Below are 13,816 nucleotides of genomic sequence, written 5' to 3' on the forward strand. Positions count from 1 at the left end.
TGTTGATATGATTAGTGATCTGTTAGATCGGTTTGACGGTTTTATATATATATATATATATATATATATATATATATATATATATATATATATATGCTAACGTATGATATGTATGTGCATATGTTTGTTGATTGGGGGTTGGGTTGAGGTGGTCCTGCTTTGTGCTGAAAGCCAACAGACCCAAGGCGGTCCAGATAAACTGAAAGCCCTGCAAAGGGGTTTAGTTAGGCCGAAGGCCCAGCGAGCGGTCCAGATAGGCTGTAGGCCCTGGGAGGTGGTCCAAACGTGCCGAAGGCTCGGAGAGCGGTCCAGATAGGATGAAGGCCTACGAGGCGGTCCAGTCAGGCTAAAGGCTCATTATGCATGTTGTTTGCTTATATGTTATATGATATGGTTATATCTATATGACGTTGGTATTTTGGGGGTATCTCACTAAGCCTTCGAGCTTACGTTTATCGCTTATTGTTTCAGGTACTTCTGATGATCGCGGGAAGGTGAAGGCGTGATTGTGCATCTCCTTATATTTTCATGATTGATTCTGGGGATACTCGGATGTCTAAACTATTTTGAAAATAATTGTAATGACTTAATGGTTTTAAATGTTTTAAAATGTTTTAAATTAGCTTGAATTTTTTGGATGTTACACTGGTAGATGTCAGTAGCGGAGACCGGACGCTCATCAGGTATGGAGACTCTCAATGGCCTGCTCAAGGCCTCCCACGTAATACTAAAACCATGACAAAAAGATGATGACACAAAATACTGACTCGCACCCGAGTCAAATAATAAAAGCACATGTACATAATTCACAAGGAAAGTACCTACATGAATAATAACATAAGAAACATAGATTAATTAGCAAAATAATAAAGAACACATACCAACCATGACGTCTGGAGTTGCTCAGGCCTCCTCTGTTGTCAACTAAACTACTCTCCCTCAAGTCCTCAGAGTCTTGGCCTTCCCTTGTTGGGCATCAATAATACGTAAGGTTGCGGGGGCCAGAGTTTGAACCACCCTAGATGCAAGTTGAGGACACTCGTCCCTCAAATGACCCATCTAGTCATAATTGAAGCAAACCCGAAATCCCTTAGGTCAATCCCTAGCCAAATGCCCCTCATTTCCACACATGTAACAAGTAGTCCCTGACCGATAGGGTCCCTCATGCCCCTTATCGCACTTACCGCAAGTGCGACCCTTCTGGCCTCTAGCTCTCGAGTCAGCGGTCTTAAATCACTTAGTCACCGGTTGCGACTACATTGGGCCCTTATCTCTCACTTGGATCTCCCTCTCCTCTCTAGCCTAGGTCTCCAACTGAATCTCTCTCTTCTTGGCATTGATTTGCAGCTCAGCCAATGTCCGATATGAAGTGTTCGCCACGAACTCGCGGATATCCTGTGACATCCCCAAAATCACGGCCAGAAAAGACCGATTTTGTTTATGCTTTGTAAAAATCAGAGTACTTCTTTTCATAAAAATGTTGCGGAATTTGTTCCCAGAAAAACACGATAAATACGTTATCAAAACATTTTCGAAGAAACGTATTTCATTCATTTTAAAACGTTTGGGATGTCATCATCAATACAAAAACATAAGCATAAACGGAACTTACATTTATTTACACTAGTGATCTCTTTAATCTTTCAGTGTAATGTGACTTCATATCAACACATGTGATATAAATAAACTGAGTGGGTCAGGTTGGGAAACCTGGTGAGTACATAGGGTTTTCAACCCCCAATAATATAATTATTATGTTTAAACAATCAAACAATCAACCCAATTACCCATCCCCATTATAGTTTCCACGGTTTACACAACGGGCACTAAGTCTGCATAGTCGCCAGGGCTTAGGCACTAAGTCTGCATAGTCGCCAGGGTTTAGGCACTAAGTCTGCATAGTCGCCAAGGTTTAGGCAGCAAGTCTATATGATCGCCAAGGTTTAGGTATCAAGTGTGCATGATCACCAAGGTTTAGGCATGATCACCAAGGTTTAGGCACCAAGTCTGCATGGACGCCAGGGTTTAGAGTACACCGGGTGAACACATCGTTCACAACATCTACAGGTTGCGGGCCTGCTGGTGTTCCACTGGGCTGTCTAGAATAGTTCGTGGTTGTCATCCATACTCTGCTGAATGACAGGGCCATCATTTGGAAAAGGCTTCTCACATCGTCCACCTCTCACCTTCACCTCGTGGTCTATAACGCCTCTCAACTCATCATCCAACTCATATTCCATCTATTACATCTACCCATGTTTTACCCCAACATTTTCGTAGATATAAATTACATATACAGTTTAAATCATTTAAAACATGTATAAAATCGTTCATCTAGCATAGACAGCAAGTACTCAGATAATATGCACACATAACACATAATTTATATAGAATACTTTATATCTATGTGTAAGATGAAAGTAACTATGAACTCACTTGAAAGGTGGTGACTCAGCACTCGGACAATGCTTCGATACTCTCAAAACAATTTTCCTTCGATAAAACCTAGTATCAATACCACTAGGGTTTAGTCTAATGATAACCACGACAAATTAATAGTCTGACTATTATTATTATTATATAAGCGTTAAACGATACTTATATAACTCATATTAATAGCCCAAATAATTATTTTAAGGACCTAATAACATTACTGTAATTATTTGAAAGCTATATTAAAAATTGCGTAAGCGTAGCTCACTTACAGCGGATTTTAAAGAAAACCGGGCTTTGCTCGGAGCAGCGTTTCCGAAACCGAAAGACCCTTTTTCTCGGGACTCCGGGAGCCTCGGGGCTTCCTTAGGGTGCTAGGGAATCACCTAGGCTTAGTGGAGGGTTAAAACCCTTAGAGAGAGAAAGTTTAGAGAGAGATATGAGAAAGGTGTGAGAAATTCGGAAGAGTTCGGACCCCTTTTATAGGCGCCAGTAGCCTCGGTTACGTTGGGCGTACGCCTCGGATAAGGTTGCCAGCCGAAGCCAGCTGTCTCGCACCGTTGGATGGATTACATCGGAGCTACGCAGGGCGTAACTTCTTTGGACGCGGGCATACTGTGAGGGCGACGTGTCAAGATCCAAAGCGAAGCCTTGGTCAACAAGCAACGACCCAGATGCAGCCACGTCATCAATCTCGCAACAGGCCTCGCAAATTTACTTTCCGACTTCTAAAAATCATAACTTTTGCATACAAGCTCCGTTTTTGATGTTCTTTATATCCACGCGAAGGTGGGAACATACTCTACAACTTTTGTTTAGGCTCTATCGGCTAATTTTGAATCTATTTTAAAAGTTACATTATTAACAGGTCGGGACAGGATTGGTCCGTTAAAAATTCATAACTTCATCCGACGTCCGTTTTCGTCTGTCTTTTTATCGTTACGCTACAAATAATGAGATATTCGATTCTCGTTTAGGTTGTGTCAGCTAAAAACCGCTCGATCTATTATTCGAATTTCGGGCTGTACACTGCTAATTCAAAACTTCAAAAAATCATAACTTCCTCATACGAAGTCAGATTTGCTCGTTCTTTTTATGGACGCTCTCGGTTTAACGTATTCTATGATTTTCGTTTAGATCGCTAAGGCTAAATCTCACTCTATCGTAGATTCACTATTTACGTTTCCCGGTATCGTGCCAGTTCCGTCGCGAAACTTCGACGGGTCATAACTTCTTCGCTATAACTCGGATTTTGGCGGTCTTTATATGTACGGAAACCTTGTAACATATACTACAACTTGGTTAAGATTATTTATTATAAATAGACAAAACTGCATTTTTCGTCCCTGTGGTTATCCAAAAATTGTGGATAAGGTCCAAAATGCTTTCAAGTTGCATGGTTGGTCCAAAACATGAAACTTCTTGTGGTTTTGGTCCCTGGAGTTAACTCCTGTCTATTTCCTTCTGTTTAGTGTACCAAGTGCCCTCCATGTGAGGGTAATTTCGTCTTTTCATCTATTGGTCCATGTGGTTTGAAAACTCCTTTAAGACCCAACCCACAACGTCTCTCTTTTCTTTCATCTTCATTCAGACAACGCATCTTTCTCTCTTAATCTTTCTTGGTTGATCGATTTCTTTGTTCACTCACAATGGTGCAACAACTATATTTTTGTGGAAGAGATACTGTTGTGCGAACCTCCTGGACAGATTTAAACCCTGGGCGCCGTTTCTTTGCATGCCCTAAATAGGTAACAATGTGCAAAATTAGGTCAACGATTTTGATTTAATAATCCATCCACTTTTCTGTATAATTGTAGGATTCAAAATGTGGATTTATTAGGTGGGTTGAACACCCCCCCCCATGTGTCCAAGATCGACAACTATAATACTAGGATTTCTGAGAACAATCAACAGGCATGAGCTGGATTTGGGGAATATGCAACGTGATTCAACAAAACTCAAGATGTATTTGGTTATAAGCTGGGTTCTGCTTCTTTTGGTTATCTACTTTAGGAATTAGGGCTTACATGTTAGGGTGTAATTTTTGGAAGATTGTTGTAATGTTGTGTTTTGGTGTTGGTTTTTGTAAGCTGGAAGTGTTAGTTTTTGTTATAAATTGTAAGCTGAAAGTGTTAATTTTTGGTTATCAATGGTAACTTGTTTTAATGAAAGTGTTAGTTTTTGTTATAAATTGTCTTAGTAGTTTTTGATATAAATTGTCTCAGTTGAAATGGTTATGATAATAGTGTATGGTGCAATGCTGAAAATGTTAAATATTGACTATGATGTTAACCATAACAGAAAACCAGAAAGTACATTACCAATATCTGCTTTAACAAAACAAAAAACCAAACATTACCATTAAGCAGTACCAAAATTACATAGCTATTGCATAACCATGCTCAAAAGTGCATAACCATTACATAACCAAGTTCAAAAGGGCTTAAATATTACATAATAACTGTAGTTTTAAAACATTACCAACTATTACAACCACAAATAAAACACAAAATCTAGTAGCCTACCCTTGCAACATTACCATTAAGCAGTACCAAAATTACATAGCTATTGCATAACCATGTTCAAAAGTGCATAACCAAGTTTAAAAGGGCATAAATATTACTTAATAACTATAGTTTTAAAACATTACCAACTATTACAACCACAAATAAAACACAAAATCTAGTACCCTACCCTTGCAACACTTCAAACTTCATTTGCTTGACTGGTACCTCCATTCCACCCCTTACCCTTGCATGTCCTAGCATTATGGCCCTTGTTCTTACACTTACTACATGTCACACTCACAAATTTCCTAGTTAGCTTCTGACTTTCACATTGAGCTTGTTGTGGGTTCTCTTTCTGACTTTGGCTTACACTCTTCTCATCAGCAGTCTACCTCCTTTTCTTTTTTGGTATTCCTGGCTGCTTGTGGTGTGGTGGAGGGGTAAGGGTTGTTGGACAATCACTCTTAGTCCACATGCTCCTTCCTTTGATAGGTTCGACTGTGAAAGAGTACATGCTTTTCCATTTTTCTAGCCAATACACCTTATGCACATAGGTGTACAGTTCTCCTACTTGCTCACCATTGTCTACCATTTCATTGATTGTTGCAATTCCATGCTTTCAAGGCATGCTTGTCAACTACCATTTCCTACAGCCTCAAATCATCTTCCCCATGTCCACAACATGTTGATCATGCCATGGCCCTTTAACCTGGTACTTACTCACTCCATTCCATCTTGCAGTGTATTGTGAAGCACTTGATATGTTTGCCTGTAACAACCTTTCACTAGTAGGTGTTAGTGGACCTGTGCACTTGTTTATCACCTTCATCACATTACAAACTCTTTTAAGAAGATATTCCCTTATGAACTCCAAACATGTTATTATTGGTTGATCCCTTCCTTTTACGAGCTTACTATTGAAAACTTCACACAAATTATTCAACAACATATCTGACATTGCCCTACCTGTTATTAAATTGTACATGTTGGTAAGTAAAATAATTGGGAAATAATGAAAATATATAAAATTATACAAATAAGTAATTACCTAAGAAATGGCTTCTAGCCCAATGATGGGGAGGGATTTTCATAAGCCATTCATATGCTTCCACGTCATAGGATCTGAACTCTCTCATCAGTGTTTCAAACTCCGGGATGGTTGTGGCTTTAGCACAATTCCACAAATGTTCCTTGTACTCATAGTCATCCATACTTTTCTCATATTCTCATAGATATGCCTTAGACAATATCTATGTTTAGCACAAGGAAATATCTGTGCAATAGCAGGTATGAGACCCTGTTTACATGAAGGAAATAGCTAAATTAGTATATAAGTATAAGTTAGTTGTCTATCAAAATATGTTAACCATAAAAGTACCTTCTGTCTGTCACTGATAAATGTGAAGTTTGAGTTAGCATGCATGTCCAAGTCATCTCAAAGACATTCCAAAAACCATTTCCAGCTATCGGTGTTCTCAGTCTCCACAATTGCATATGTTAGGGGATAGATTCCATTGTTGGAATCAACCCCAACAGTTGTAAGAATCTGACTTGGGAATGGTCCTTTCAAGAATGCACCATCCAAACCCAAAAAATCCCTCATCCCAATCTTAAACCCTTTCTTTAAAGCTCTTAAGCACACATACATCCTTTTGAATTGCCTGGTTGAGTTGTTACAGTTAGGCTCAGACTCCACTTGAATTTTTACAGTTGTATCCACAGTTGTTGCTTGTAACTCTAACACATAATCTCTTAAAACTGCATATTGTTTAGTATTATAGTCTCCGACCACCATTTTTGTTGCGAGAGCTTTAGCCCTAAAAACTTTGTCACCCGAAATAATAACCTCATACTTCCTCTGTAGCTCCTCTTGAATTGCACGAATTGGCACTCCAAGATTTGATTCAATCTGATCCATAATCTGTTTCGAAATGAAGGTGGCAGTGCAAGATTTGATTTTTCTGGACTGAAGGCTGATGTGATTGCGATTATATGTCTTTACAAACCAGTACTCATTATCATTTTCCCTAGAAGCGTGGAGTCTCCAAGTACACTTGGCCTTTTCTTCAATTACTTCTTTGCCCTTTACCTTTTTTGTAGTAGGTCCACCAACCCCACTTGCATTGACTAACATAGTTTCCTTACAAACAGATGTCAACCTATGTTTGTCATTATTTGTAAAGCAAATATTTCTTCTAGTCTCCAATGCATGCCTATCAATTTTTTCCTTTAGTTCTTTTTTGAGTTATATTTTTGTCCTACATGGAAGGCCACCTTGTGCACTTCACCATGAGAACACACTCTCTCCTTGCCTAACTGTTTGATGATCTCCCTTCTTTTCCTATCATTGTCTGAGTCTTCACCCATAGAATCGCATTCATCATTGTTAATAACCTCTATATCCTCTACTTCCTCTTGAACATCATTACCCTCATGAAACTTATACTCACTCCCTAAGTACTCTGCATCCGTGTCTATACTCATGTGAAAATTCTCCATGTCTACTTCAATATCCGGAATTAGGTTATCTTCATCAACCATAAAGTCACTATCTTCACTATCTTCACTGTTGTCTTCACTGCTCTCTGAATCATCATCATTACTTGCATCTACATCAGCCCTGTTGGATGGTTTTTTTTGGAATACTTTCATTAAATTCAACCCCATAGAAGGGTCAAAATCTTCCAACATTTCCTCTTCTACACTATAGTTGTCTTCAAAAGGGACTTCATTTGATTGGTGTTGCTTATTCATAGCAGTACACCCCTCCTCTACACCCTTATTTGCAATAGGTTGCCCCTCCTCTACACCTTCATTCACTAATTTTTCAACCATTTCTACATCAACATTAGTAGTCACAAGGTCAACTTGATCACCTTCAACAACACTTATTCCTCCTTTGTCTACCCAATCCAAGCAAAGATTTTTACTACATGATGAGCTACCTTGGGTAGGTTTCCAGCCTCTGCCCCTACTCAACTCAGGTGTGAAAGACACATACCTTGCCAAGGTCAACCCTACAGTAGGGGATACGGGCTGAGGTGGTTCCTCATCTTCAATCTCTTCTATTATAACCCTTCTAGGACCATTTGGGGACATGAAATAGGTAACTAACGTTGTTTCTCCATGCTCTGTGTACACTTTTATCAGTTTGTTCTCACTCACATATTTTGATAGGTTACGTACATCATCATCATCATTACCTAGAGCTCTTAGTCCAAAATCCAAACCCTCATTGGGCAAACAGAAATGGTAGTAGATGATAGGTGGAACAACATACCCTAAATCTAACATGATGGACTCCATTTTGTGTACTGAGAATTCTTCTATATCGACCACGTCAATGTATGCTACAACCCCTTCAATATACTTGATGCCTGAAAACTTTGTGAACTTCCCACCATGATGAAGTTCAATACTGAACATGGTGGGATGTCCAACTTAAAAAAAAACAAAAAAAGATTTTTAGATTTCAAAAGTGTAAGAACGTGATCAAATACAGAGCATCTTACCATCACTACAAGAAAAAAGGCCTTTTACGACGCGCAAAATACGACGCTCATTGATCTATGTTACGCAAAGGAGAGTGACATTAGAAAAATGTCATCTCTTCAAAAAATTTAAGGATAGAAGACACGCATTATTGCGCGCCCTTAAATTAGTGTCTAAAAAAAACACGGAGGGCACCTATAATAAAATGTGCGTCGTCTAAGGATGTCGCTTTATATTTTTTAATGGAACGCGCGTTCCATCCTTTAATAGTGGGGGAAAGGGGGAAATGAAATTCTGAAAAAATTAAAAACCCCGCCATGCTCTCCTCTACCTTCTTTCAATCGTTCTTATCTCTCTCTCTCTCTCTCTCTCAATCAAATACCAAAAATCGACTATTATTGGAACTAGGCCTCGGGCTCACTTGACCTCACCAAAGACTACAACGATTGTTCAAGTTTACAAGCCCTAGGTTAGATTAATATTGAAGTTTAGTATGATTCTAATTAGTTGATTTTGTTTAAAGCTTATCTTACACGAGATTAACCTCTTTTCTTTGAAGTCTCAGAGATCTGAAAAGAAGGCTACGAAATTTGTGAGAAAATGAAGAATTCAATATCAGATCAAGCCTTTTTCATCGAGAGTGAATATTATGAGGAAGACAAGGACTCCATTAGAGGTGAAGACGATGGGAATGATTCAGAATTTTCAAATTATTCTGACGATAACCCTCAACATCAAAGAAAACCTAGTTCCTTAAACCCATCGTGGCCTCAAAGTTACAGGTATGACCCCATCTCACTTTTTTGGATTCTACTTTAATTCCTTATACAATCAACAATTTATAAGATTCCGCTGAAATTCTGTAACAACAACTGCATTCAGATATATATATATATATATATATATATATATATATATATATATATAACTATATATATATATATATATATATATATATATATATATAAATAAGGCCGGTGCTTTAAGAATCGAGGAAAGCGGGTCTTGAAAATTTATGTGATTTTTTAAGGAATTTTCTTAGAGTTATGAGGATTTTTTTTAGGGAATTTGAGATTTTGCCAAATCAGCGCTCTGATCATCTCTCCCTTTCTCCGAATCTATCTCTATCTTCTTCTCTAATCCAATTCCCGAAATGGAGTTCGAATCCAACAATATTTCTGAAGACAACAACAACAATCACGGATGGCAGAAGGTTACTTACGCTAAGAAGAACAGGAAGAATCAGCCTAAGCAGCAGGTGCCTCAACCGAAGGCGCTTCCAAACGGATCCGTTGTCGCTGGTAATGATAATGTCTTCACTTCTATTGAGAAGAAATCGGAGGAGCGTAGGAAGGTTATAGAAGCACAGAGATTGTCGATTTATGATCCTGCTCCTCCTCCGGTTAAATCGTCAAGGAAGAAGAACTACTCCGATTATGAGGACAGCGATGAAGAGGTTGCCAATGGTGTGGCTGGGAATGATGATGTTGAGGAGAAGAAGAAGAAGAAGAAACCGAAGAAAGTAAAGAAACCTAAGGTCATAATTGCGGAAGCGGCGGAGAAGATCGATGTCGACGACCTGGCTAGTTTTCTGTTGGAGGTGACGGTGAGTGAATTTTATATGTTTATTTTCTACAATTCAATGTTTTGATTGAGGTTTCTCTCATTACCATTTAAAATTCAACTGATTTGCGTACTGTATAGGCTTCGATCGGAACGGGAAGATATGTAATTGTGACATTTCTCTGTAGTTTTTTGTTTGGATTCAGCTTTAATTACTGTGTAGTTTATCAAAGTTTAGTATAGTTCTAGGATGAAAATTATTGTCAATATGGTTGTAGATTACATACACAACTTCATTCTCACACAATTTGATTATTAGTTGAAATATAGGAAGCTAATCTTTATAACTTCTTCGTATGTGTTCATAGACTTCATTCGAGGCACAACAAGATATACAGTTGATGAGGTTTGCCGACTATTTTGGACGTGCATTTTCTAGTGTGACTGCTTCACAGTTTCCCTGGGTGAAGTTATTGAGAGAATCTCCTGTTGCTAAGGTTGCAGATGTAAGTTCTCCTCTTAGACTCTCTCTTCATATAATGTAATTCAAAAGGATTCGAACTTATGCTGCCAAATTTTAGGCCCTGTGAGTGTGTTCTCTACTAATTAACATGATATCATGGTATAAAGATTTTGAAATTTGAATATTTCAAACTGTTTGTGTATGATTCAGTGCTTTTTGTATCAAAATATACACTTTTACTATTTTCCACACACACACAAAGCTTCTAATCCACTTTCTCTCAAGTGCAGAATCATGTGTCACATATTCCTGAGGCTGTTTACAAAACCTCAGTTGATTGGATCAACAAACTATCCATGGAAGCCCTTAGTTCTTTTCTCCTTTGGTCCTTAGACAGCATTCTTGCTGACTTTGCAATTCAACAAGGTGGCTCAAAGGGATCCAAGAAAGTTGCCCAAAAAACACCCTCAAAATCTCAGGTGGGTCTGTTTGTAGTATTAGCAATGGTGTTACGAAGGAAACCCGATACGCTAATTACCAGCAATTTAAATGACCATCTATGTAAAATGACATGATGATGCACTCCTGAAACAGGTCTGACCAATGGCATCTATATTGGGTATCTACATAGATTGGATCCACAAACTGTTAAGTTGGAGCTAAGATGCAATATATTGGAGGCAACACACACATTTATACATATTCTGTGATTCTTTGCTTTACTAGTTCAGTTGTTTAGGGTGTGTGGGGGTATTTTCGTAATTAAAGGAGATCAGGCGACAACATGATGGATGGCGCTACAACTGAAACACACTTGAGTGACCATTTGTATAATAATGTGTCGACTACTTGATACTTATATTGTAGAAAGCTGTGTTTCAACCATCACAAACTTGTGAACACATAAACTATCCAAAATTGGCCTAAATGAAGAGAAGTGGCAATTTACTTTCATTTTATCGAGTGTTGTAGCATTTTTAATTTCGGTCTTTAAAATTATAGCATCATATTAAATACAAAACGGCATTGGGCCGTCCTTAGGATGGCTTTTTGACTTCCCTAGTATATATATATATATATATATATATATATATATATATATATATATATATATGTGTGTGTGTGTGTGTGTGTGTGTGTGTGTGTGTGTGTGTGTGTCTGTGTGTCTATGTGTGTGTAAATTACTTGAATTGACTTCAAAAAAAACATAATTCTTGGTGCAGGGAAAAGAGCAAGTTGAATGCTAACATAAAATGAGTTAACTGCACTTGGGGACATAAAATGATGGTGCTGAGGATGTGATTGTCATGATTAATTCAACCAAGAATTCAAATTCCATCTCATTTATTGGAGGGGTTCTTTGTGAAAAGGCCTCGATGTTGTTTCAAGTGAGTGTTGTGTATTGACTAAAATGCCCCTCATTTTGGTTAGTGCCTTATATTCTTGTAATTTTTTTTGTTCTAGAATGTACCTCCGGCTGTTTTGGTCCGCTTTTAACGGGAGCATCAATCAGAATGGGCCGCTTTTAATGTGAATGCTTATCTGCTTCCTCAGTTAAAGCTAACCCGTATGGGTATCCCGAGATGCGGCCCACAAGGTTTATCGAGTCTCAAATTATAATTCCATTTGGCCGGACAATTGAACATGAAGAGGTAATGAGAGATAAATCCTTCCATTTTTTTAGTCTTGTAGTTTATTAGTCTTGTATCTAATTTTTACTTTTTTAAATTCATTAGAATTCTAGTTTACTAGTCTTGTATCTAAATTTTACTTTTTTAAATTCAATAGAATTGTAGTTTATTAGTATTGTATCTAATTTTTACTTAAAAAATGGTAGCTATGTAATTGCGTTCCAATTTCCTTTCAAAATTTATTCGTGTATTGCCTTTGTTTTCAAAGAAGCGTGTACTTTACTCCGGTTGCTGGAGCATTTAAAAGAATTGCAAATTTGAAAGAATTGTTTTCATGTTGCTGGAACATTTAAAAGAATTATAATGTAGGTTGGAGCTGAGAGATTTGACAAAGAATATTCATATGGCATACATCACAATTTTGGTAAAGAAAGAAAGAGAACGGTAATAACGCTTCAATTTTTTTTGAAACCATTTTACTTTCTTATTAACTGGAAAAGTGTTTAATTTTTGTGAATAACAAATTGTTCTGTATCAAGATTTTAAATTTCTTCTATCTAACAAGTTGCTATCTAACCCTACAGGAATGTTAGCAATGTTCATGAAGCATGCTTTGCCAATGAAGATGGTAGCTTACATTAGCACATATATCAATGATGGTCCTGAATGTTTGACTTTGAGATGCCCAATTCCATCCTTTGGTGCTGTTGTTGGTGTGGACATGGTCAATGTGAATTGGTAAATGTATTTTTTTTTAATTTTATAATCAGGATATTATTTATTTGGTTTGGCAAATAACATGCAGAACTCCAAGTTCCTTTAGTTTGTTTCAAAGATGAGTTGTAGGGAATTGACTATTGAGGATAACCAAGTCAGGCCTGCAAGTGGGTGCAAGTGGGGACTGGGTTAATAAATATCTTAATCTTATCAACAGGTATCATATTTTGGCATGGCTAGAAGCTTTGGAGGAAACGAGACTCAAGCAAAAGTAAACACACAGAGAGTTGTTAGCACATAGTAAGCTAGATGATGCAATTGTATATAAATGAGTTCATTTTTTTATAACATTTACTTACTTTTGGAATAATTATTTGTATTTGATATATTAGTGAAATGAATTATCTTTGTTATTTATGGTATTTTATTTTGTATTATGACATTTTTAATGTATTATTTACTTTGAAAATTAGTAAATCTATAAATAATACTTTGTTTAAATATCTAAAATTACGATACGCAAAAATGTGTGTCATCTTCATTTATGACATGGCCTTTCTTGACAGGGGCTTTCTTGATACGCATTGCGTGTCATTAACACGCGCGTCGTAAGGTTACGACACGCGAATGCGTGTCGTCTTCCTTTATGACAGGGCCTTCCTTGATACGCATTGCGTGTCGTAAACGCGCGTCGTAATTGCGCGTCGTAAATGAGCGTCGTAAATGCACGTCGTCTATAGACGACGCGCAAAAGCGCGTCGTCTATCTTTATGACAGGGCCTTCCTTGACGCGCATTTGCGCGTCGTCTGAGCCTTTTACGACGCGCAATGAGCGTCGTAAAAGGCCTTTTTTCTTGTAGTGCATAAATTTGATTGGGATCAATTTCTTCACCGTGTGCTCTGATGGACCACATTGTGAGAACCATTTGTGAAATTTCAACTACAGATTGAAGCTCGATCAGGAAAATGGTTTGTGATTAGGGTTTTTTTTTTGTCTTCACGTCGTCAAA

General features: G+C 37.8%; 1 protein-coding gene across 1 annotated transcript; it reads left to right on the top strand.

Moving 5' to 3' along the window:
• Positions 1–9,520: 9,520 nt before the first annotated feature.
• Positions 9,521–12,831, top strand: LOC145096309 (uncharacterized). The gene is made up of 4 exons (XM_079034057.1): positions 9,521–10,038; positions 10,364–10,501; positions 12,459–12,533; positions 12,655–12,831. Exons 1-4 carry the CDS (start codon positions 9,586–9,588, stop codon positions 12,829–12,831), a joined length of 843 nt encoding a protein of 280 aa, XP_078890183.1. The 5' UTR covers positions 9,521–9,585.
• Positions 12,832–13,816: the final 985 nt, after the last annotated feature.

This window comes from Lactuca serriola, chromosome 3 (genome assembly GCF_051521515.1).
Source record: "Lactuca serriola cultivar US96UC23 chromosome 3, Lser_US96UC23_V15, whole genome shotgun sequence".
Lineage (NCBI taxonomy): Eukaryota > Viridiplantae > Streptophyta > Magnoliopsida > Asterales > Asteraceae > Lactuca > Lactuca serriola.